Raw genomic sequence first — 25,363 nt, 5'->3', positions numbered from 1 at the left:
AAACACACACTCACACAAAATGCAAGCATGGCCTACAGTATTGTTTAGTTTTGGTCATGTAATTCTAAAGCATTCTGTATATGTTAACAAACTATACTTTCTAAATGTTTTTAATTCAATTTTCTTTAAATAACCAAGTGTTGAAACTTTACAAAAATGGTATTCATCTTAAAATGGTCGAGGTTTTCCTTTTTCTCCCTCAAAAGGTCTAAGCATGGGTGGGTCTTTCGTAGACACCCCTGCTTTTACCCCAAGGGATATGTGTCGATTCTCCCTCACGTCAACTTTTTTTTCAAACAGGGCCGGTCTATATTAATTTGTGTGATTTTGTTAATTTTCAAAACATCTTGAGTAAATAAAGGGAGATATAAAATACTGTGGCTTGATTGCTGAATCTTAATTGCGAAATTTCTTCTTCTTTCGAAACTTCTTTCCTGCTGCATTCGCTGCTTTTTCAGCCATGATCTCTGAGTACTTCCTTCGGTTATATCTAAAAAGAAAAACCAAACTTTTAGGTTCTAAAGTATGACAACAGAAGTTAATGTAATAGGGGTGGTGATGAGGTGGTGTAACATCTAAATCTCAAAAAATTATTTGCATTTTCACTATCTTAGCATATTTGTACTAAATTCCACCATGTGGAGCCATATTTGGAGTTAGGGGACTAAGTAGTAAACCAGACAACCATAACCCCTACCCTCACAGAGCCTGAAGTTTAGTGAGGGGAAAAAAATGGCAACTATAAGAGAGGCTTTTGAAGACTTTCAACCACTAGAGGACCATGTACCATAACCAGTTACCAGATGACATCAAATGCTTTAAAGACTTTTATAGGATGAAAATGTAAAAACAGACTGATGCAGAAGCAGGTATGAGGCTCTAAATATCTTTAAGCTAGATATTAGAGAGATTTGCACTAACTCATTTTTGTTTTGTTCATGAAAATGTCAATTTGTAACAGGATATTTTATTTTAAAAGGAATCAACAAATATTTTTAAAGTTTCTTAATTTTAACTGCCATTATGGTAAAATTGATAAGTGTAGTCCACACATGTTCAAAAGAAGGGCTCACGAGTAGTTTGATTTGGAAAAATTAAGAATTCTTTAACTTTATAAAACTGTTCTGACCACTTTCACTGTGTTATATGAATCTGTTATTACTAAAGCTCAGAATTAGCTGACACTCTCTTTAAAACAAGCTATTTAATAATCCTTTTACAATTTAACAGCTCACTCAATCCTACAAGAACCCAGCATAATTTACATTCTAACAAACCTAAGATTACATTGAAAATGAAACAAAACCAAATCAAATGTGTTCGAACTTAAGTGACAACAAAGTAACAGACTGCTGTCACATGGGATGTTACATATGAATCCAATGGTGACCATAAATCAAAAACCATAATAGATACATAAAAAATAAAGAGTAATCCAAACATAATACTAAAGAAAGCCATCAACCCAAAGAGAAGAGAGCACGAGAATGACAGAAAAACTACAAAAACAACCAGAAAACTATTAAAATGGCAGTAACTACAGACCTAACAGCAATTATTTTAAATGTAAAGAGACTAAATGCTCCAATCAAAAGACACAGGGGACTGACTGAATCAAAAACAAGACTCATCTATATGGTGCCTACAAGAGGTTCGCTTCAGGCTTAAAGACACATATAAACTGAAAGTGAAGGAGATATTCCATGCAAATGCAGTGGGGAAAAAATTGCCAGTTAGCACTACTTTCATCTGGCAAAGCAGACTTTAAACAAAGACTATAGCAAGAAACACAGAATGGCATTATATAATAAAGAGTTCAAACGAGGATATAAAAACAGTAAATCTCTATGCATCCAACATAGAAGCACCTAAAAAAAGCAAAAATTAACAGATATGAAGGGAGAAGCAAACAGTAATACAACAGTAGGGCACTTTAACACCCCATTTACATCAATAGATGGGTCATCCAAACAGAAATCAACCAGGAAACAATAGCTTTTGATGACTCATTGGATGAGACGGAATTAACAGATACGAAGAGAACGTTCCGTTAAAAAACAACAGGTGGTGGGTATTATAGAGGGCACGGATTGCATGGAGCACGGGGTGTGGTGCAAAAATAATGAATACTGTTATGCTGGAAATTAAAAAAAAAAAAATAAAACCTTTAAGGATAAAAAAAAAAACAAAAACAACAGAATACATACATATTTTTTTCAAGTGCACATGGAACATTTTCTAGGACAGACCACATGCTAGCCCACAAAACAAGTCTCAATAAATTTAAGAAGACTGAAATTATACCAAGCATTTTTTCTAAAGAATGATATGAAACAAAATAAATTATAAGGAAAAAAACATAAATAAATGGAAGCTAAACAACATACTACTAAACAACCAAAGGGTCAATGAAGAAATCAAAAAGGAAAGCAAAAAAAAAAATACATGAAGACAAATGAAAATGAAAACGGTCAATTCTGGATGTAGCAAAAATGGATGTGAGAAATTTACAGTGATATAGGCCTACCTCAATAAACAAGAAAAACTTCAATCTAGCCTTAGACCTAAAGAAACTAGAAAAGAACAAAGCCCAAAGCTGGTAGAAAGATGGAAAAAGTGAGATTAAGGCAGAAATAAAATAGAGACTAAAAAACAAAAAAGCCAGGAATGCCTGGGTGGCTCAGTCAGTTAAGCTGCTGCCTTCGGCCCTGGTCATGATCCCAGGATCCTGGGATCGAGTCCCACATTAGGCTCCTTGCTTAACGGGGAGCCTGCCTCTCTTTCTGCCTCTGCCTACCACGCTGCCTGTTTGTGTTCTCTCTCTGACAAATAAATAAATAAAATCTTAAACATCAACAACAAAAACTCAAAAAAAAAAAAAAAAAAGGCCAGACTCATCAAGAAAAGAGAGAACTCAAAATCAGAAATGAAGAACTAAAAGATGCCACAGGAATACAAATATTTACAAGAGAATACTATGAAAAAGTATATGCCAACAAATTGGGACAACCTAGAAAAAAAATGGGTTGCTAGAAATGGACAATCTTCTAAAACTAAATCAGGAAGAAATAGAAAATTTGAAATCTATTACTATTAACAAAACTGAATCAGTAATCAAAAGACTCCCAACAAAATTCAAGACCAGATGGATTTTTTTTTTTAATTTTTTAAAGATTTTGTTTATTTATTTGACAGAGAGATTACAAGTAGGCAGAGAGGCAGGCAGAGAGACAGGGGGAAGCAGGCTCCCCGCTGAGCAGAGAGCCCGATGTGGGGCCCGATCCCAGGACCCTGGAATCATGACCCGAGCTGAAGGCAGCGGCTTAACCCACTGAGCCACCCAGGCGCCCCAAGACCAGATGGATTCATAGCGGAATTCCACCAAACATTTAAAAGAGGAGTTAATACCTATTCTTTTCAAACTACTCCAAAACAATAGAAAACGAAGGAAAACTTCCAAATTCATTTATGAGGCCAGCATTTCTCTAATACTGAAGCCAAAGACACTGCAAAAAAAAAACAAAACAAAAAATACTACAGGTCATATGCCTGATGAACACAGGCGCAAAAATCCTCAATAAAATATCAGCAAACATGGGGCACCTAGGTGGCTCAGTGGGTTAAAGCCTCTGCCTTCCACTCAGGTCATGATCCCACCCAGGGTCCTGGGATGGAGCCCCACATCAAGCTCTCTGCTCATCAGGGAGCCTGCTTCCTTCTCTCTCTCTCTCTCTCTCTCTCTCTCTCTCTCTCTCTCTCTCTCGGCTGGCCATTCCATCTACATGTGATCTCTGTCTGTCAAATAAATAAATAAAATCTTAAAAAAAAAAAAGAATATCAGCAAACCAACAATACATTGAAAACATAATTTACCATGATAAGTGGGATTTAATCTACACATGCAAGAGCAGTACAATATTTGCAAATCAATGTACACTGACAAGAAAAAGAATAAAACCCCATGATCATCTCAAAAACAAACAAACAAACAAACAAACAAAAAACAACCACAAATCAAAAAAACATTTGTTGGGGTGCCTGGGTGGCTCAGTTGGTTAAGCGTTGGACTCTTTGTCTCAGGTCCTGATCATAGGGTAGTGAGATCAAGCCCTGTGTTGGGCTCCTTGCTGGGCATGAAGCCTGCTTAGGATTCTTTCTTTCTCTCCCTCTGCACCACCCCCTTTAAAGAAAACTCCAAGTACAACATCCATTCATGATTTAAAAATTCTCAACAAAGTGGGTTTAGAGGAAACATACCTCAACACAGTAAAGGCCACATAGGAAAAATAAACAGCTAACATCATAATGGTGAAAAACCAATAGGTTTCCCTCTAAGATTAAGAACAAAACGAGGATGTCCATTCTCACTGCTTTTACTCAATACAGTACCAGAAGTCCTAGATGCAGCAATTAAATAAAAATAAATGACATCCAAATTGGGAAGGAAGAAGTAAAACTGTCACTATTTACAGATGACATGACACTACACAGAGAAAACCCGGAAGACCCTGCCAAAAACTATATCAGAATAAATGAATTCAGTTAAGCTGCAGGATACAAAATTAATATACAGAAATGCTGTGTTTCTATACACTATACACTATACAAAGTAGCAGAGAAGTTAAGAAAACAATCCATTTACAACTGTATCAGAAAAAAATAAAATACCTAGGAATAAATTTAACTAAGGAGACTGAAAAGACCTGTACACTGATAGCTGTAAGACAGTGATGAAAAAAAATTGAAGACAACACATACAAATGGAAAGATTATCAAGCTCATGGACTGGAAGGATTAATACTCTTAAAATGTCCATAGTACCCAATGCAATATAGAGATTCTATGCAATTCCTAACAAAATATCACAATATCATTTTTTGTAGAGCTAGAACAAATGATCCTAAAATTTATACAAAACCATAAAAGACCTCAAATAGCCAAAGCAATCTTAAGAAAGAATAACAAAGCTGGAGGTATCATAATCCCAGATTTCAAGATATACTACAAAGCTATAGTAATCAAAACAGTAAGGTACTGGTATAAAAACAGGTAAGTGGAACAGAAGAGAGCCCAGAAAGAAACACATGCTTATATGGCCAATTAATCTATGACAATGGAGGCAAGAATATACAATGGAGAAAAATAGTCTTTAATAAATGGTGTTGGAAAAACAGGATAGCTACATGCAAGGGAATGAAACTGGACCACTTTCTTACACCATATGCAAAAATCAAAATGGATTAAAGACCCAAATGTGAGACCTAAAACAGTAAACTCCTAAAAGAAAACATAGGCACCAATCTCTTGGGATGTAAGTCTTAGCAAAATATTGATAGGTATGTCTCTCCAGGCAAGGGAAACAAAAGTAAAAATAAACAAGTGGGACTACACTACTTGCAAAAAAGAGTTTTTGCAGAGCAAAGGAAACCAATAAAACAAAAAGGCAACCCACTGAATGGGAGAAGATTTATGTGCAAATGATAATCTGATAAGGAGTTACTATCCAAAATATATAAGTAACTGACACAACTCACATCAAAAAATAAAACAAAACAAAAAACCCCTCCAAACAGTCTGATTAAAAAATAGTCAGAGGTCCTGAGTATTTCCCCAGAGACATACAGAAAAGGGCAACACACACATGAAAAGATGTTCCACATCACTAATCACAAGGCAAATGCAAATCAAAATTACAGTGCGACATCACATCATACCAGTCAGAATGGCTGGTATCAAAAATACAAGTAGTAACAAATGTTGGCAAGGATTTGGAGAAAAGTTGGGAACTTTCATGTACTCTTTGTAGGAAAGTAAATTGGTGTACCCACTGTTGAAAACAGTATGGAGGTTCCTCAAAAAATCAATAACAAAAATACCCCAAAATACACTATGACTTAGTAATTCCACTACCTGGTATTTACCCAAATAAAACAAAAACATTAACTCAAAAAGATACATGCACTCCAGCATTATTTACAATAGCCAAGATTTAGAAACAACCCAAGTGCCAAGTGTCCCATCAATAGATGATGTGAGACAGACATATACAGACAGACACACACACACACTGGAATATTACTGAGCCATATAATCTTGCTATTCAGGGCAACATGGATGGACCTAGAGGATATTAAGTGAAGTAAGTCACACAGAGAAAGACAATATGATTTCACTTATAAATGGAATCTAAAAAGCAGATGAACAAACAAAAAACAGACTCTTAAATAGTTAGAATGCCTAGTATCAAAAGTAGTAACAAGTGTTAGTGAGGATGTGGAGAAAAAGGAACCCTTATGCTTTTGTTGGTGGGAACCACAATGGTTGTGCCAAAACAGTATGGAGGTTCGTCAAAGAGAGAGACCGAGAATAAACTGGTAGTTGCCAGAGGTGGGGGCTGGGTGAAACAGATGAAGGGAATAAAGAGGTACAAACTTCCAGATATATAAAATAAGTCATGGAGACGAAAAACACAGGATAGACAACATCGTCAATAATATTGCAACAACACTGTATGGTAACAGATGGTGACTACGCTTGTAGTAGTGAGAATTTTATAATGTAGAGAATTGTCGAATCACATTGCATACCCGGAACTAATGAAACACTGTAAGTCAACTATACCCCAACAAACAAAACCAAAAACCACATACAACACAGAAAATCGCGTTTTCTCCTGTATATTACACTTACTTCTTCTGTTCCAAGGCATTCCTACTCATGAACACAGGACACATTAGTATGTTTACTGAATTTCCCTGTCCCAAAGTGTTTGTTCAGAGGCCAGAAACCTCTTAAAGAGAATGTTGTAGAAGGAATTAAAACATTGCAAGGAGATGGGCTAGTAGAGTGTTTCAGAGTCTGATACATAAATTTAGGTGACAGACAATATTCACTTTAAGCAATGTATTTATCTTCATGCACATTATAAAAATTGTAAGCCAACAAACCCATTTACAGTAGGCAATATAAAGTTTCTTTTTAAAATAAAGCAGGCAGCACACACTAATATGCATTATGCACACATAATGCAAACATTGTGAAAATGATACTCAGTGACTGAAGTATGGGAACAATGAACTAAGAACACTACCTCTAATTCACAATTTTACGAGTCTCATTCTACAAAATTTATAGTTTACACCCCCAACTTCCTCACATCATTATTTTTTAGTGAAAGCACTATCAGCACTGCTGTGATTTCTGAGACTACTATCCTCAAGATTACAGAATACAGATCCATTTTTAACCAGAACATACGGTTAACACTTAGTAAACAAAGACTTACTCAGCTTGCACCATGCCTGTGTGGGGATGGAGAATAAAACAGGCTTGAGACAGGAAAATAGGAGAGACTGACAGAATGAATGTGGACTAGAGGAGGAGGTGTTAAGTACTTGGTAATGGGTGGTTAGTGATACTATTTAGTCATGAGATACAGAGCACTGGGACAGGACTAGCTTGTACTGGAAGGGTGCAGCAGCTGGATATGTGGGCCTAGACTCAGGAGCAATCTGGATTAGACAGACTGCATTTCGAAGCCAAGAGTATATAGATTATAATTAAAGCCCTGTAGGGGATGAGATTTCCAAGGAAAGAGTAATAAGTAAGGAAAGAAGATTGCTTATTTCTAAAATTTTTACCATTACCCATACTAATTATAAATAGCTTACATAACATTTGTGTTAAATTTGTTTTCCATGCTGACAGTTTTTAAAACCTTTATAATCTTTTCATTTTTGCTATTAAACTAATCTCAAAGTTCCACAAGGGTTTCTATATGAAGCATGCTTTTAAATCTCCTGTAATATATACATACCTGCTTCAAGGACATTTAAACATATTCCTAAATGCTCCCATCTTAAAAAAAATAAAATCCTCTAACTCCACACCCACTACTGGCCTTGCCCTTTCCCTCTTCTCAAACTTCATTTCTTTCTTTTCTTTTCTTTTTTTTTTTTTAAAGATTTTATTTGTTCATTTCACAGAGATCACAAGTAGGCAGAGAGGCAGGCAGAGAGAGAAGGGAAGCAGGCTCCCCACCAAGCAGAGAGCCCGACGTGGAGCTCGAACCCAGGACCCTGGGATCATGACCTGAGCCGAAGGCAGAGGCTTTAACCCACTGAGCCACCCAGGCACCCCTCTTCTCAAACTTCAAAGAATTGTCTTCATTTCTTAATTTTCAACTAACTCTCCAATCCTCTCTAGTCTGGTTTCCTCCTCATCGCTCCCGGCAAGAATGTTTTGACCTCCACGTATATCCAAAGTTTTAGTTTTCTTTTTTTAAATTTAATTTTATTTAAATTCAATCAATTAACATAGTATGTATAACTAGTTTCAGAGGTAGAGCTTAGTGATTCGTCAGTTGTATGTAATACCCAGTACTCATTACATCACCTGCCCTCCTTAATGCCCATCACCCAGTTTGATCTCTCAGCAGCATTTATTCTTCTTAATTACTCCCTCTAGTTTGTTTGTATCTGCTCAAAACATTCTCCTTCCTTGACTTCTGTGATATTAGCCATCCTGGTTTTCTTAATAGCCTCTTAGCCACTCTTTCCTAGTCTCCTTTGCAGGCTCATTCTCCTCTAGTCAGTCAAATGTTTTCAAGCTTCCATCTAAAGCAGTGGTTCTAAACTGAGAATGCTTATGCCCCTCAGGGGACATCTAGAAATGTCAGCAGTCATTTTTTAAAAAAAAGATTTAATTTATTTATTTGACAGAGAGCCAGAGCACAAGCAGGCAGAGCAGCAGGCAGAGGGAGAGGGAGAAGCAGACTTTCTGCTGAGCAGAGAGCCTGATGTGGGGCTCAATCCCAGGACCCTGAGATCATGACCTGAGCCAAAGGCAGGCACTTAACTAACTGAGCCACCCAAGTGCCCCTCGGCAGTCATTTTTGTCACAAATTGGGAATGGGGTGCTACTGGTACCTAGTGGATAGAGGACAGTTCTTCCTAATAAAGAATTATCCCATCCAAAATGTAAATAGTGCTGTTGAGACACTGTGCTAAAGCCATTTAAAAATTACCTGAAGATTTAAAGTTTATGTATATTCTAAAGGAAAACATACATAACACAAAGTAAGACATAAATTCCTTTACCTTCTGAACTCAGAATCAGCCAGCAATTCTTCCACAATAGTTCTCTTCCTTTGTTTTTTGGGAATTCGTGAATGGTAGAAGTCAGCTGGATTGTCAACAATGGTTCCAATCTATGAGCGATTGATAGAAATGAGTCATGCAATACTTGAAAGCTAAGTTGCTTTCACATTTCAGGGTAGCTCTAACAAAGTATATTTATAGCAAAGAATGAAAAATCCAACTTAAATGATACCAACATAAAAAGTTAGTTTTGCCATTTTTTAAAACAAAAATAAGTCACCTCTTCAACTGGCACTGGCTCCTACAATGACATTTCATTAGAATTTATAGTAAAGCCAAAAATCCTCTTATATAATTTAGTGCTAGGCAGGACAGTAAATTCTTGATGAATAGTGTAACTAGAAAAGTGGGACAGAGAATATCAGTTCTTTTTTTAGTTTCCCAATTTAATAAAATTGATACATAAACTCTACTCCACACCTATTTGATCTCCTAGGTAAGAACTTTCTCAGAACTTTCTTAGGAACCACTCTGCATTTGTTCAAACATTCGGTGTCCACCATGTGCCAGGGCACCATGTGCCAAGTACTGTGCTAAGTGTTTGGGAAATAAAGACAAAGAATATCTGGTCCCTGCCAGCAGGGAGCCCATAGTCTTAAGAAAAATCCACAGACAAGTAACTAAAAGATTAAAGCATAAAATAATTATTATGCTGAGCAAAACACTATAGATGCCCTAAAAAAAAAAAAGTGTAACCAACTCTACCTAAGGGAGGTCAAGGTTCCCTCCAAGTGTGTCGGAGCTTAAGAGGGCAATGTGACAGAAGAGCTGGGGAGCTGGTCTGAGTGCAGACCATACAGACTCTACTCTATGGGTCATAAAGAATCACTGAAGGTATCACTGAATGTTACCTGTGATATCACTGAGCAGAGGTGTATCATGAACAGACTACCTTTTAAAAAAAACAACAGGTAACTGGCTACAATGTGGAGGATGGACTAGAAGGGGAGGAGACCTGGAGGTGAATGACTATTAGAGTAATTAAGTAAGAAGTGAGAAGAAGGAACAGAATGAAGCTGACAGCCACATGAGGGGGAATCAACTGAATTTTTCATCTGGAAACACTTTGGAAACCAACTTTTAACTTATTTTCAGCATTTGCCTGGGGATGCCCCCGTATCTGGAGAAGAGTATGGTGCAAATGATTCCCTATTTTCTCTTCCATCATGTAAGGATTCTTGCTGTTAGGCTATTACTATTCATATATGGTATACCCAACTTAGAGGTTCCAAAACTTTTAGAGGTATGACCTGGAAACTTAGTTACCATCTGCAGCACCTTCCCTCTATATGGAATGCCATTACAAGCTGGTAGCCAAAAGATTGTCTGAATTGGGTTTTGCTCATTATTATACAGCCCAAGCAGATGTGCACTATAAATATTCACCTATGTTAAGAGTAAACAGAAAGAACACTACAGTGCTTTCCAAACTAAAATCTACAGAACATCACTGCCATTATTGTTTATTCATACCTGGAAGTACTTGGGGAAGCCATCCCTATCATTTTTCTTATAAAATCTTTTTGGGTCCATGCTAGCTCTCATCTTCAGTGCTTTGAGATCATTTTTTAACTCATCTGTCAATTCTGGAGCTTTCATACCAAACCAGCCATCACCTGCTGTTTTCTGTCGTTCTTTCTGAAATTCAGATTTCAAAAATAATTAAACAGAGAATTCTAATGTTAATAAGCAATGTATAAACTATACCTCATTCCCTTCAAAATTAATATATACAAAAACTTCATGAATTAAAAACAAATGAGGTTACTTAACAGAATAGATTAGTCCCCAGACTCACCTTTTTCTGTTCTTTTTTTTAAAAAAGATTTTATTTATTTATTTGACAGACAGAGATCACAAGTAGGCAGAGAGGCAGGCAGAGAGAAGGGGAAGCAGACTCCCTGCTGAGCAGAGAGCCCGATGTGGGGCTCGATCCCAGGACCCTGGGATCATGACCCAAGCGGAAGGCAGACGCTTTAACCCACTGAGCCACCCAGGTGCCCCCGGATTCACTTTCATAAAAGAAATTATATCACAGTGTTTTCTTTGGTAAATTAGGCATAGTATTATCAGTTTCATAAATGAGAGCTCCTTAAAAATTTTTTTTTAATCTTAGTAACCTGCAGAAGCAAGTTACGTAGTGAATTGCAGAGGTACCAGTTAAGCTCCCCCAGCTTGTGCTCTATACCTCTCAAGTAAAATAAATAAAATCTTAAAAAAAAAAAAAAAAACAACACAAAAAACTGCTGACTTCCTGGGAGAACAATATACAGCTTCAATTTTTATTGGGCAATATAGCCTACACAAGAGATAATGTATAGAAACATTTTCACTTCTGGAGCTTATATGTGAATATTAATAATTTCATTCAGTGTGACTCAAAGTCACTCCAACAAGTCCAGAAATCTGTATTATTTATAAAATTTAAAAATAAGTTCTATTTTTTGGGAAACTCCTAGCAAGTTATTTACTTACTTTTAAATCATTCATACAACATATGGAGTGTCAATCATGTGCCAGCATGCTCCATATTAGTGATGATACATTACTGGGGTACCACCTTCCAATTTCCCTCAAACTCTCTTGATAACTTCTTTACAATTACTATTTGAAATGGCAGACGGAACCAACCCCCAACTTTAAAAAAATAAAAAAAGTTTCCTATCCTCTCACTGGGCAGACTACAGACACCCAGGTTTTTAGGTGGCTACATTAAGCTCCCTACAAAGGCCTGCAAAAGAGCTCTTAGCTCTTGGTGAAAAGTACTATAAGCCAAGTGTGGACAAGGACCTTATATGCTTGCTGTCACTTATTTTTAAGAAAGCGGGGGTGGTGGGGAGCTGTCCTCTATGTGCACCACTTGGTGCACTTTATGAAAATCTATATAACACATGTTATGGAGGCACCTGGGTCGCTCACTTGGTTAAGCATCTGCCTTCGGCTCAGGTCATGATCCCAGGGTCCTGGGACTGAGCCCTACATCAGGTTTCCTGCTCTGCAGGAAGCCTGCTTCTCCCTCTCCCAGTCCCCCCGTTTGTGTTCCCTCTCTTGCTCACTCTGTCTCTAAAATAAATAAATAAAATCTTTAAAAAAAAAGTGTTTATGGAACTTGATTTTCTGGGCCCTTAAATGTGTGATATCTTTCTTTACAAATATGTATTTTTTTAAGACTTTATTTTTACTATTTAAAAAATATTTTATTTTTTAAAGTAATCTCTATACTCAACATGGGGCTAGAACTCAAAACCCTAAGATTACAAGTCACATGCTTTACCAAATGAGCTAATTAGGTGCCCTGAAAATACATATTTTTAAATTACAACTATGTTATACAACTATGTTGTATAAGCTGAATATATACAGTCAAATGCACCTCAATAATCTAAATAATGAGTGTCACTATACTTACTCTGCGCTTTTTCTGAAGTTGATGCTTTGATTCACTGTATGGTGGGACACAGTAGTTTTTTTCAAAATCAGGAGTAATAATGGCTTTCTGCAAAAGCTGTAAAAATATTAAAGTGGTTTTTAAAATAATATCAGAATATCATAATTTTTTCCATCCTTTTTTGCCTTAAAAGAGAAATATCTCCCACACTGAAGACTACTCCAAATATATTAACCCTCTTTATGCACAACCATACCACTGCAAAGTTGTTTTGGTCCTTAAGTTTGTAAATTGTATCATAATAAAAATGCTTTAGAAGGCAAACTGAAAAGATTATTTTAGGAAACTTCATCTTACATTTCTTTTTCTAAACTGAATCAGCATGTATCAGATTTACATTAATGTGTCTAACCTGTATTTATTGGCTTACAACCAGCCAAACAACTGGAAAATAAAATCAACAGGAACAAATACTGTAATGGCTCTTGAAATCTCTGAAAACAAACAACCCTAACTAGTCTTTAATAAGTTCTTTTGATGTTGGTAAACAGCTTCTGATCTGAGAAGACTCTATTATTAATATGTACAATGAAATAGATTTGATTAAACTTATACATCTATCTAGATAAATCTGCTTTTTGCAATTCAACAGTCTTAGATTTTCTTTCAATATCAATTCATACACAGATCAACTTCATTCTTTTTAATAGCTGTTATGCACTAACATTCTTCTTCTAACATTTGGTTTTAAGTCTCCAAACCTTTATCTGTTGAAAACTGTAAACATCATCCCTGCACACTTGTGATTATTTTCTGTAAGATTCCAAAAATGCATCACTTAAAAATGAAAAAGAACCCCCAAAAGTATAGGCATCTTCCACAGAACACTTACATGTAGCTAATAAATACACAAAAAGATGATCAACAGCAAATAAAAACAGCCACGAGGCACCAGTAACAACAAACAAAAATATAATACCCAGTGCTGGTCACAATGTAAAGAAAAAGAGCAAGGATTAACTGTGGTAGGACTTCACATTACCTGAATGCAAGGCAATTTAGCAGTACCTGTCAAACCTGAAGTGATATATTTTGGAATCTTAGGGAAATAATCACAAGTGTGCAGAGAAGGTGGTGGAGAGGACAGAGCTGAAGGAAGAGAAGCACCTTGAATGTTCTAAGGGACTTAAACAGGAGAATATCATAGTCAGGTTTGTGTTTCGTTTCATTTTAAAGTAGCATCTATCCCCAACCTGGGGCTCTAACTCACAGCCTAGAGATCAAGAGTTGCATGTTCTTCGGACTGAGCCAGGCAGGTACCTTTTTTGTTTTTAAAAATAGAAATCTATGGGGCGCCTGGGTGGCTCAGTGGGTTAAGCCGCTGCCTTCGGCTCAGGTCATGGTCTCAGGGTCCTGGGATCGAGTCCCGCATCGGGTTCTCTGCTCCGCGGGGAGCCTGCTTCCTCCTCTTTCTCTCTCTGCCTGCCTCTCTGCCTACTTGTGATCTCTCTGTGTCAAATGAATAAATAAAATCTTTAAAAAAAAAAAAATAGAAATCTATCAAAAGTATAGAGGATGGCTTGAAGAAAAGAGTAAGGAGGCTACCGCAGAATTCTAGATGAGAAATAAAGCCCTGCACTAGCCAGTGACAGTGGGGTGAAAAGGAGGGAACTCAGTAGAGTATGTAAGCAGCAGTATCTGCTTGATTCAGCTTTGATCAGCCTCTACGGAAAGGTAGGTCAGTGATGGACTGCAAAAGGAAAAGAGTTTGGCATCATTAACCAGCCCTGAGAATACTAAAGAAGTAGCTGGTTCAGGCAGGGAAGTGAACGAGGGCAATTAGGGAGGTCAAGTGGCTGAGCACATCTCAATAAACAGTCAACAGGCACAAGAGAATTTGATGACCTGGAGGCACAGTAAAGCTAGAGAATACAGATTTGGGGAAGTCATGCCATGTGACTTAAGCTGAGGGTTTGGATGAGGTTACCTACCCTGTAATTCCCTTCTGAAATTATATGTACAATTTTATGCATATATGCACATGTGTATTTTTCCTAGTTGGCGGGGGCAGCACCCACAGTTTTCAGATTCTTAACAGCATCCAGAACTGTTATGAACTAAAAATGAAGCAAAGAAAGAGAAGAAAACACATCCCCTAAGATAACTGGTAGATGCAAGAGAATGCAGACCCTGTATTGATTATTTTTCAATTTTATCTTTTATAGCTAGGACTTTGAGAGGAAAAGAGGAGCACAGCAGGTTAACATGGTTTTACTGCAGGAAAATTCGTCTCTTACCAAGAACTAATCATGTCTAGAAGTGACTGGTTAGTTCTATGAAAACCCAACAGGACACTGTATCTAACTTACCTCATTTTTCTTTTTCTCCTTGATCTGTGTCAGGGTTCTCTTCTTCGACTGTAGTTTGTCCACATTGAAATTAATATACAAGCCACCCAACTGCTTGATACTCATACCAGGATCTATGCTGCTGCTTGTCAACTTCAGACTGAAAGAGAATGATCACTTAAAGATCAAGTAACCACATCAAAATGGAAGCAAGTAAGACTGTTCTTTTTAAAAATCACTTTTTTCTTCTACCCTTTTACTGCCAATGACAAAAAAAAAAAAAAGGAATCTTATTTTTACAATGGAGTTTCTGAAAACCTGAAACACATGTTTTAAATCTAATAAAATCATTTAGAAGAAAATTCCAGGATAAATAATGAGTAAGTTTTTTTGGAACACATCAAAATTTATTCCTCAGATTAACTTAAAGAGGATTAAGACTATATGTCAGCAGACTTCATAAAGAAAAGAACTGCAGAGAAGAGGAGATACATCTGGCAATTCAGCTCAACTTCATATACAGGTGTTGAGTCAACAAACATACAAAACCTCTATCTCTAAAACCAATGAGAAAGACAGGTTCTGAACTTCCCGGTTATCTAAGCTTAGAATGTTTTTCTGGATGAATAAGGGTATTTGGCAGTGCTTCTAAATCAGTGAGTTTTAAACAGCAGTGAACATCTCTATTTCTCACTGGAGATTTTAAAAAATACAGAAGTCACACCCCACATCTACCAAACCAGTTGGGTCTGGGCTCCTGTTATATTTATATGGTAAGAATTTCTACTTTTATATTACTGGAAGGTCCTTTTTATAAGCAAATATAGTTACTTTCTTCCCTAATTATTTATTTAAACTGAGCAGTTGAAAGTTTTGATCAGTCTCTACCGGAAAGTGAAATCATTCTACTGCAGTGGTTTAGCAGTGATTCTCAACCCTAAAAAGATACATTAGAATTATCCTGGGAAACAGTGTGCCTTTTAATAAATAAGTATGCTTGAGGCTGGCCTCAGAGATTTATTTCATTGGCTTCGAGTGAAAACTGCTCATCTGTTAATGTATAGACTCTTGCCAAGGATGTATTTCCACTAGGTACAGGACCACCAGAGCCCTGTGTCTAAGAAAAACAAATTGAAAACAGAAAAAAAGAAACTAAAAAAACAGTCCCAAAGTCAGTATTTTTTAATGGGTGCTAGACAGGATTATAGGTGATTATTTTTCTCCACCTTTTCCCTATTTTTCAACTCTACAATTAGCATAGAGAAAAGATAAAAGTTCCTTTCCTTCCCTTTTATGTTGCCCTTAACAATTATGCAGGAAAATCTTAACAGATGATTTTGAATAGATCACTGGTGGGAGAAATATGACTAATAAAGGCACCCACAGACTAGGGATATGCTGGATAAAAGAGTTCTTCCATAAAGAACGTGAGGCAGTAGTTTTCTCAATTTCCATGTTTTCTTTTTTTTTTAAGATTTTATTTATTTGACAGAGAGAGATCACAAGTAGGCAGAGGGGCAGGGAGAGAGAGAGAGGAGAAAGCAGGCTCCCTGCTGAGCAGAGAGCCCTATACTCTTGATCCCAGGACCCTGAGATCATGACCTGAGCTGAAGGCAGAGGCTTAACCCACGGAGCCACCCAGGCGCCCCAATTTCCATGTTCTCTAATATTTTATATTTTTACGATAATCAGCCACTTGAAATATGTGTCAAAAACTTTTAAAACTTTAAAAGTTTTAAAACTTTAAACTTAAAACTTTAAAAGTTTTTATTTTTAAAAACTTTTAAAAATAAAGGCAAAACTTACAGTTTAGACTTTGTGCTATTTAGTAAGTCATCTTCATCACTAAACTCACTATCTTTGTTTGTGTCATGGTCTGATGGTTCTTCACTTTTTTCATCCTCTTCCTCCTCTTCTTTTTCCTCAGTGGCAACTTCACTTGCCTTGTCTCCCTCATCCAAGTAAAAATGTTTATCAGTACTCAATCCAGGAGTTTTGTCAATTACAAACAATGCATGGTCACATGACATATTTTCTGATTCTCCATGTAAAGACTCCTTTTGACCATTATTTTCGACAAAACACACAGTGTCCTCTTCATTCTCACTATTTTCAGACTGCTGGCTTTCGTCACTGCTGAGAACTAATAGAACAGAATCATCTTTGTCCAGCGATGTGTGGAGCTCAGACTTCAAGAGTCTGTTTGCACACTCAGAATCTACGTCCCTTCCTTCATTCCTATCTTCGCTGATACCTGTAACGGTGCACTCTTCTTCATCACTACCACCATCACCAAATTCTGTCAAGTCACTTGTTTTTATGGTGCTCTTTCTCTCTTCATTCCATCTGTCCACTTCTACCACTGCAAATGTTTGAGCTAATGATTTTATTATAGCCTCACAGTTCAGATTTGAAGGCTCTGACGTGGTCTTATTATTTCGGGGGGTTGAATGCCTTTGAGAAACTAACAGCTGAATGCCAGTGTCCTGAGGTTCAGAAAGGCTCTCCAACTGAGAATTTTTCTTACTTACTTCTTTTTCCTCATCTACTATTCCCTTGGCTTCTTCATCTAAATTCTTACAATTCTGCTTTGTAATTTCTTTGAGAGGTGCAACATTGGCCTTTTCCTTCTCTCTTATATTAAAACATTGGCGTTTTTGCACTGTTCGTTTTTTTTCTGAATTTTTGCGGAAGGAATCATCATCGAAGTCTTTACACATTTCATTTTTACAGAAATTTGGCTTATTTATCTGAGAAAGAGATCTCACTGGTAAACAAGGTGTTTGTCTGGTATCTGAATCCTCTGAATTCATAGTTGTATTTATGATTTGCTTTTCATTTTCTGGTGCAGTATCAGTATCTTTCTCCTCAGTTTGTGTGTGTAATTTCTTCTGCATACTTCTCGTTCTCATAGTTGCAACTCCAGAAAATGAAGAAATGTCTGAGTATGATGCCTCAGCATCAGAAATAGCTTCTTCATATAATTCTTGGCTTGGGTTTCTTACAGATTTAGCCTTACTTCGTCTGGTATTTGTAGTTATTGCAGGTGGCACAATTCTAGAAATACCTGAAACATGTGATTCAGCTTCAGAGTCACCATCGTCTTCTTCAATATGAGACTGATTTACTGGAGTTATTTTAAGCCTTTTTCGAACACTGGACACTGGGGTACATGGAACTAAGATCTGTCGCCTCCTAGTTACTCTTAAAATGGAATCCTGGCACTCATACACAGAAGAACAATTGGACTCTGCTTCAGAGGTCTCTCCATCAACAGATGGTTTGTTCATTTCAGATAATGAGACTGTAGTTCCACTCTTTCTCTCTCTGGTTTTAGGAGTTCTAGAGACTGGACTTTGTTTCTTAGTGGTTTGTGATTCAGTAGTAGTTGGGTCAACAGGTAGACATTCCTTTCTGCTTTTTGGATGTGCATGAATTCTTTTAGCAGAATTCTGTAAGCAGAATAAACACACTGTGATTTAGGCAGGACTGAAACTAAGGCACTCCTCTCATGAACACATTTTAAGACGGTACTAAAAAACTCACCAGCACCCATTTAAAAGGAAAAAAACAAAACTTGAACACTAAATACTGGATCTAACACTGGATTTGCAAGGCCCTGCCTCACAACCACCCATTACTCATGATTTTTAACAATAAAAACAAAAAATATACTGGATCTGACTGTGCATTTGCAGGACCTGCCCCACTAGCCACGCCCAAGACATAGATATAATTTTAGGGAGCAAAACAACTAACTGAGAAGAAAATTTTCTGCTCGGAAGTATCACATACCAAATACGCTAGGTGGACCTACATACTGATATGCAGTCAGGGGAAGAGATAAGAAAGGAAGTATTAACTCTGATCACAGATGTGTTTAGGAACACACCAACAGAATCAGTCGCTGCCTTTACCTTTACATACATAAATGAATTCAAGTTTTATTCCCTCTGTCAGAGCCAATAGACGTCTATAGCTATTGATAGCCACCAGGAGGCATCACTGCAGCCTTCCTCACTCCAGAATAAAGTGCTGTGGGGCCACTACCAGCTCCCCACGTCACAACGGTAACCTTCTCTCTAATCCTGCTAATTATAATTAAGACTCACACTTGGTAGCCAAAATTAAACCTCCTTCGTACGGTTTTAACAGGTTAGAAGGCCTCAGCTGTGCATCTGCCATTACAAAGAACTACCCAGAGCAAGTTACTTGACCTCTCTGTTCCAAGTTAAGGACTGTTTTTTTTTTTTTTTTTAAGATTTTATTTATTTATTTGACAAGTAGGCAGAGGCGGGGGGTGAGAGGAGGTGAGGGGGAAAGCAGGCTCCCCGCCGAGCAGAGAGCCCAATGAGGGTCTCGATCTCAGGACCCCGGGATCATGACCCGAGCCGAAGGCAGAGGCTTTAACCCACTGAGTCCCCCAGGCGCCCTCAGGCTAAGGACTGTCTTAAACAACCGTAGCGAGGACCGAAGAGGAAGCTACGGGGTTAGCACTGGGTCCGACACGGCAGCGCGCGCAACAAGTTCGGGTCCTTCCCGCCGCCCTACCACCCTAAATAAGCGCCGCTCTGTGAAGAAGCAGCGGCAGAAATGAGGCCGCCCTGCGATCTCCTACCTTCTGCTGGGAGTTTTCAGCCAACGCTTGGACCGTGGCCTGAGGCCTCCCGGACCTGGTCACCACCATCCTCCCTGCTCGCGGCCACCCCGGCCTGCCTCTGTTCCGGCGCCCCGGAAATGCGTCAAATAAGCGTCTCGCTCGCAGTTTCAGCGAAGATCCCGGAACTAACGAGAATCTCGTTGCGGCCTCCGCCCTTTGGGATTCCCGAGGCCACGGTTTCTAGTCTTCCCTCCAGTGCCCTGGAAAGTCAGATGCACGGGCTCTGGCAGGGAGAGTCGTGAGGGCGGCGGACCCGCAGTGATGGAGGGCCCTCGTCCCAGTTTCACACAAACCAATTGGAAAATAGCATCTTCTTTCCAACTTTAACCATTCTCTCATATATTTGGTCTTAATGTAGTCATGGGTGTGACTGAAGGAGGCGTTTGCATTATTTATAACACTTTTTTTTTTGGTAACGATGTACTCTTGTCTTATTCGTGAAATTAAATATTATTTTTTTGTTAATAAACTCGAAAGACTCGGTTTGGGTAAAGATGTATTTGTTAAACGTTACAGAAACTCAGAGACAAGGAAGCTATCTAAAGGTGATGGTTACTGATCAGAAATAAGCGGAAAAGAAATGTTAATTTTTATTTTTTAAAAAATATTTTATTTATTTGTCAGAGAGAGAGGAGCGAGAGTGAGCACAGGCAGACAGAGTGGCAGGCAGAGGCAGAGGGAGAAGCAGGCTCCCTGCCAAGCAAGTAGCTGGATGTGGGACTGGATCCCTGGGATCATGACCTGTGCTGAAGGCAGCTGCTTAACCAACTGAGCCACCCAGGCGTCCCAAGAAATGTTAAATTTTAAAGAAGAGCGATAAATTTTGTTGTTCTTCTTGCAGTGAAGAGAATGACCAGAATCAAGAGAAGATGTTTGGTATTCTTTTAGGATGAAGTATGGCGAATTAGAATATATTTTAGGGGAGTGGAAAGGGATATTGTTAGAGGTGAGAAAGGATGAGTTCTTCCTTCACCAAATCTATATAACAGAAAACCAATTTTTTTTTCTTATCGTCACGAAACAGATTTTTCATTGGGCACATGGCCATCCAACTAAATAGGTCCTTTCATAGTTTCCCTTGCAGCCAAATGGGGCTGACTAAATTTTGGCCAGTTAGTATAAATTGTTGTGTAGCTCTTTAGGGACATAGGGAAAGAGGAGGTCCTCCCTGCTTGCTTGCTTGCTTGCTTGCTTTTTTAAAGATTTATTTATTTGACAGAGATCAGAAATAGGCAGAGAGGCAGGCAGAGAGAGAGGAGGAAGCAGGCTCCCTGCCGAGCAGAGAGCCAGATGCAGGACTCCATCCCGGTACCCTGAGATCTGACCTGAGCCAAAGGCAGAGGCTTAACCCACAGAGCCACCCAGGCGCCCCTCCCTACTTTCTTTAACTTTATTTTTCTCCCTGGAAAGCTGTACTCTCAGGTTACAAGCAGCAAGTTTGTGCAATGAAGAGAAGGGCCACACTTTAAGGATGGCAGAGCAGTGAGAAAGAAAACATGAGTCCCTGACAACTGATGGAGCTGCCCTATTCTCAACAGCCCACTTCTGGATCTGTTTCACCTTAAACACCTGTTTATTCCCCTCCAAGTTTTTACTTAAATTCCAGTTAGTTAACATACAGTATAATATTAGTTTCAGGTGTAGAATTTAGTGATTAAAAAACACACCCATGTTTTGAAAGTCCCCGTTATTTGGGGGATTTTCTGTTATTGCAGCTGAGCCAAATCTAACTGAAGAATGGAATAAAAAAATAGAGATGGAGTTAGCCAGAGAAGAATGCTCCTTTGAGGCAGGAGGGAAGAGTTAATATATGAAGTAGAGAATGTGAATGCAAGGAAAGTAAAGTGGGGGGAAGAAAAGAAGGGCTTTTGGATGGATAACCTCAATCTTCTCCATAGATAGAAGAGTCATCTGCTTAGAGGAATGGAAAAGGTTTAGATTGACCCTTGTGGAGAATGTGGTAAGGAACAAAAAGAAGGAATTAAAAAAAAAGATTTTATATTTGAGAGAGAGCAAGAGAGAGAGAGAGAGCATGAGTGGCAAGGAGAGGCAGAGGGGAGGGAGAAAGGCTCCCTGCTTAATGTGGGACTCAATCCCAGGACTCTTGAGATCATGATCTGAGCCAAAGGCAGATACTTAACTGATTGAGCCACCCAGGCACCTCAACGAAGGAATTTTAGTATGGCCACGTAGCAATGAGACTATGTAAGAAGAAGAACATAAAACAGGCTAGATTTCACGAGAAGGTAGAACTGCTGTAGAGGAAGGAAAGTGGAACTACTGGAGTTATATGCATTAACTCATTAACTATACAGCAACTTCCATATCAGCAAATGCATGGAAATGAAATTAAGATCACAGGAGTGGGTATAGAAAATTGGAGAATTTTAGAAAATCAATGTGTAATATTCACTTCCAAGCATGGCCACTTTAAACAAAACTCCCAAACATTACAATCTAACAAGATTAAGAAACAAAATACAAAAATTAAAATGTCAGTACATACTCATAATCTGAGAAGACTGAACTGGTCTAGTATCAACAGATTGGCTGATAATAGGGAAAACTGCAATGTGTTCTGTTTTTGTTTTATGTGGGTTTACCAGGTCTGCCCTGTTTCCGTTTCTATCTTTTTGCCACCCTCCTTACCCATTATGGATTTAGGACAAATACCCAATTTTAGGTAAATATAGTATGAAAATACAGGAGTTAGCACTCAGGCCCAAAGGGAAACTCTCCCTTGATAGTCAGTATTTTACTAATTAAACCCTTAAAATGAAGGGTTGACTCTCCCTGAAATTTCAGGCATTAACGAAAGGATGAGAGTTTTAGTTAATGAACCTTCTAAAAATAAAACTTTTAGTTATTCTGCATTATTACATGTAAACATTAAAGTTTGGCATATAAGATGGTCCCCGGTGATCCCATCACTGTTTCAAACCCTAGAGTGGGGGCTTGACCAGGTGATAAAGAATGTCAAAAGCGATGAGTATCTCTTTCATGATTAGGTTGCCAAAAAAGCTGGCTTCCATCTTGCACCCTCTTACCTGCTCATTCTGTGGGAAGCTAGTCACATATTATGAGCCATCCAATGGAGGGCCATGTGTCAAGGAAACGAGGGAGGCCTCTTGGCCTATAGCCAAAAAGGAATTCAGTCCAGCCAACAACTATATGAGCGAGCTTGGAAGTAAACCCACCTCAGTCAAGCTTATAGGTGAGACTGTAGTCCCAGCAGACACTTTGACTGCAACCTTTTGTGACACCATAAGGTACACAGAAACAGCAGTAAATGTCATTATCAAATAATTTTGTCTGCTCCTTCATGTCTAGCTTCTTTCACTCAGCATGTGTCTGAGATTCATCTGTTACTGTATTTAAGTTTTATTGCTTATTATCCATTGTATGATTATAATACAGTTTATTTATCCATTCCACTGTTAATAGCATTTGGATGGGTTCCAGTGTTCAGCTACTATGAATAAAGTGCTGTATACATTTATATATGTCCTTTCTGGACAAGTATTTTTCTCTTGAGTAAATACCTAGAATAATTGCTTGGTCATATGATAAGTGAATATTGGATTTTGTAAGAAATGCTAAGGTATTTTCCATAGTAGTCATACCATTTTACATCCCCACCAGCAATATGAGAGTCCTGCTTGCTCCACATACTTGTCAACACTTGCTGTCAGTCTTTTAAAATTGTAGCTATTTTGTATTCTAGTGGTTTCCTTGTGGTTTTAAATTGCATTTCCCTGATAATGGTGTTAAACACTTTTAATGTTTCATTGGCTATTCATATGGTTTTTTTTTTTTTTTTTGGCTATTCATATGTTTTTGTTGGAGAAAAATCTGTTCTAACCTTTTGCCTATTTTTTTATTGGGTTGTCCTATTAAGAAGTTATAAGAGTTCTTGGGGCGCCTGGGTGGCTCAGTGGGTTAAGCCGCTGCCTTCGGCTCAGGTCATGATCTCAGGGTCCTGGGATCGAGTCCCGCATCGGGCTCTCTGCTCAGCGGGGAGCCTGCTTCCTCCTCTCTCTCCGCCTGCCTCTCCAACTGCTTGTGATTTCTCTCTGTCAAATAATTAAATAAAATCTAAAAAAAAAAAAAAAAAAAAAAAAAAAAGAAGTTATAAGAGTTCTTTATGCAATCTGAATACAAGACTATTATAGACACAATTTATAAATATTTTCTCTTATTCTGTAGGGGTATCTCTTCACTTTCTTGACAGTGCCTTTGAAGTGCAATTTAAAAAATTGATTATGCCTTAATTTTCATTAGAAATATGTATTTTTTGGGCGCCTGGGTGGCTCAGTGGGTTAAGCCGCTGCCTTCGGCTCAGGTCATGATCTCAGGGTCCTGGGATCGAGTCCCGCATCGGGCTCTCTGCTCAGCAGGGAGCCTGCTTCCCTCTCTCTCTCTCTCTGGCTGCCTCTCTGTCTACTTGTGATTTCTGTCAAATTAATAAATAAAATCTTTAAAAAAAAAGAAATATGTATTTTTTTTAACCAATCTGTGGCTTATATTTTCACTTTATTTTTTAAAAGGAAGGACTTTTTTTTTTTTAAGATTTTATTTATTTGACAGATGGGTAGAGAGAAAACACAGGTAGGCAGAGTGGCAGGCAGAGGGAAAGGGAGGCACAGGATCCCCACTGAGCAGGGAGCTCATGGAGGGCTCGATCTCAGGATCCTGGGATCATGACCCGAGCCAAAGGCAGCCACTCAGCTGACTGAGCCACCCAGGCGCCCCATATTTTCACTTTCTTTTTTTTTTTTTTTAAAGATTTTATTTATTTATTTGACAGACAGAGATCACAAGTAGGCAGAGAGGCAGGCAGAGAGAGAGAGAGAGAGAGGGAAGCAGGCTTCCTGCGGAGCAGGGAGCCCGATGCGGGGCTCGATCCCAGGACCCTGAGATCATGACCCGAGCCAAAGGCAGCAGCCCAACCACTGAGCCACCCAGGCGCCCCATATTTTCACTTTCTTAAGTGTCTTTTGAGGGCCAGAAGATTTAAATTTTTATTAAATCCAGTTATCAGTGTTTTCTTTTTATGGTTTTTTATCAAAAAGCCTTGCACGGGATGCCTGGGTGGTTCAGTCGTTAAGCGTCTGCCTTCGGCTCAGGTCATGAGCCCAGAGTCCTGGGATTGAGGCCCGCATCCGGTATGCTGCTTGGTGGAAAGCCTGCCTCTCCCTCTCCCAATCCCCCTGCTTGTGTTCCTTCTCTCGCTGTCTCTCTGTGTCAAATAAATAAATAAAGTCTTTAAAAAAAAAAGCTTTAGAGCCAGTTTTAATTTTCCTGCTTTGTTCTAATCTCATACACATCAAAGAAGAAATTTTCAACTAAAAAGAAAAAAGACATTCCTTCTAGGGAAGGAAATTGAGAGTTTCATCAGGAGGAGTATATATGCTAGAAATCAATAGAATATTACCTTCAAATTGCTCAGGCAAAGTATTTGGAAACTTAGAATTCGACAATGTCAAATGATCATTTAAGATTGAGAACAAAATGAAGACATTTTCAGGCAAACAGGACCTAGAAAGCTTACTGTGCCAAAGACCTTCAGTGAAAGAATTACTAATGACACACTTAAGAAAAAAGCAAACTTAAATGGAGTAGGTAGGATGCAACAATCAACAGTGAGGAGAGAAACAAGAAAAACAGAGCTGAGTCAAAGTAATGGATATTGTAAAACATGAACCTCTTAAAATAATGGACCAACACACATAAAAATCTTGTATGACATTTTATACATTTATTCACTGTTGAGAGACACATATTGAAGTTTTGTTTGGCTTTTCTGGTA

At 38.3% G+C, this 25,363-nt stretch overlaps 1 protein-coding gene across 1 annotated transcript; it reads right to left on the bottom strand.

The window, feature by feature from the left end:
- Positions 1-285: 285 nt before the first annotated feature.
- Positions 286-19,647, bottom strand: DNTTIP2 (deoxynucleotidyltransferase terminal interacting protein 2). Its single transcript, XM_032361224.1, has 7 exons — positions 19,513-19,647; positions 16,701-18,346; positions 14,916-15,054; positions 12,568-12,663; positions 10,632-10,796; positions 9,099-9,208; positions 286-490 (listed from the first exon to the last, which is right to left on the bottom strand). Exons 1-7 carry the CDS (start codon positions 19,579-19,581, stop codon positions 397-399), a joined length of 2,319 nt encoding a protein of 772 aa, XP_032217115.1. The 5' UTR covers positions 19,582-19,647; the 3' UTR covers positions 286-396.
- Between the last annotated feature and the right edge of the window lie 5,716 nt (positions 19,648-25,363).

The sequence above is a fragment of the Mustela erminea genome, chromosome 10 (genome assembly GCF_009829155.1).
Source record: "Mustela erminea isolate mMusErm1 chromosome 10, mMusErm1.Pri, whole genome shotgun sequence".
Classification (NCBI taxonomy): Eukaryota; Metazoa; Chordata; class Mammalia; order Carnivora; family Mustelidae; genus Mustela; species Mustela erminea.
The sequence above is the reverse complement of the archived record's forward strand: the minus strand, read 5'-3'. Positions and strand labels throughout refer to the sequence as shown.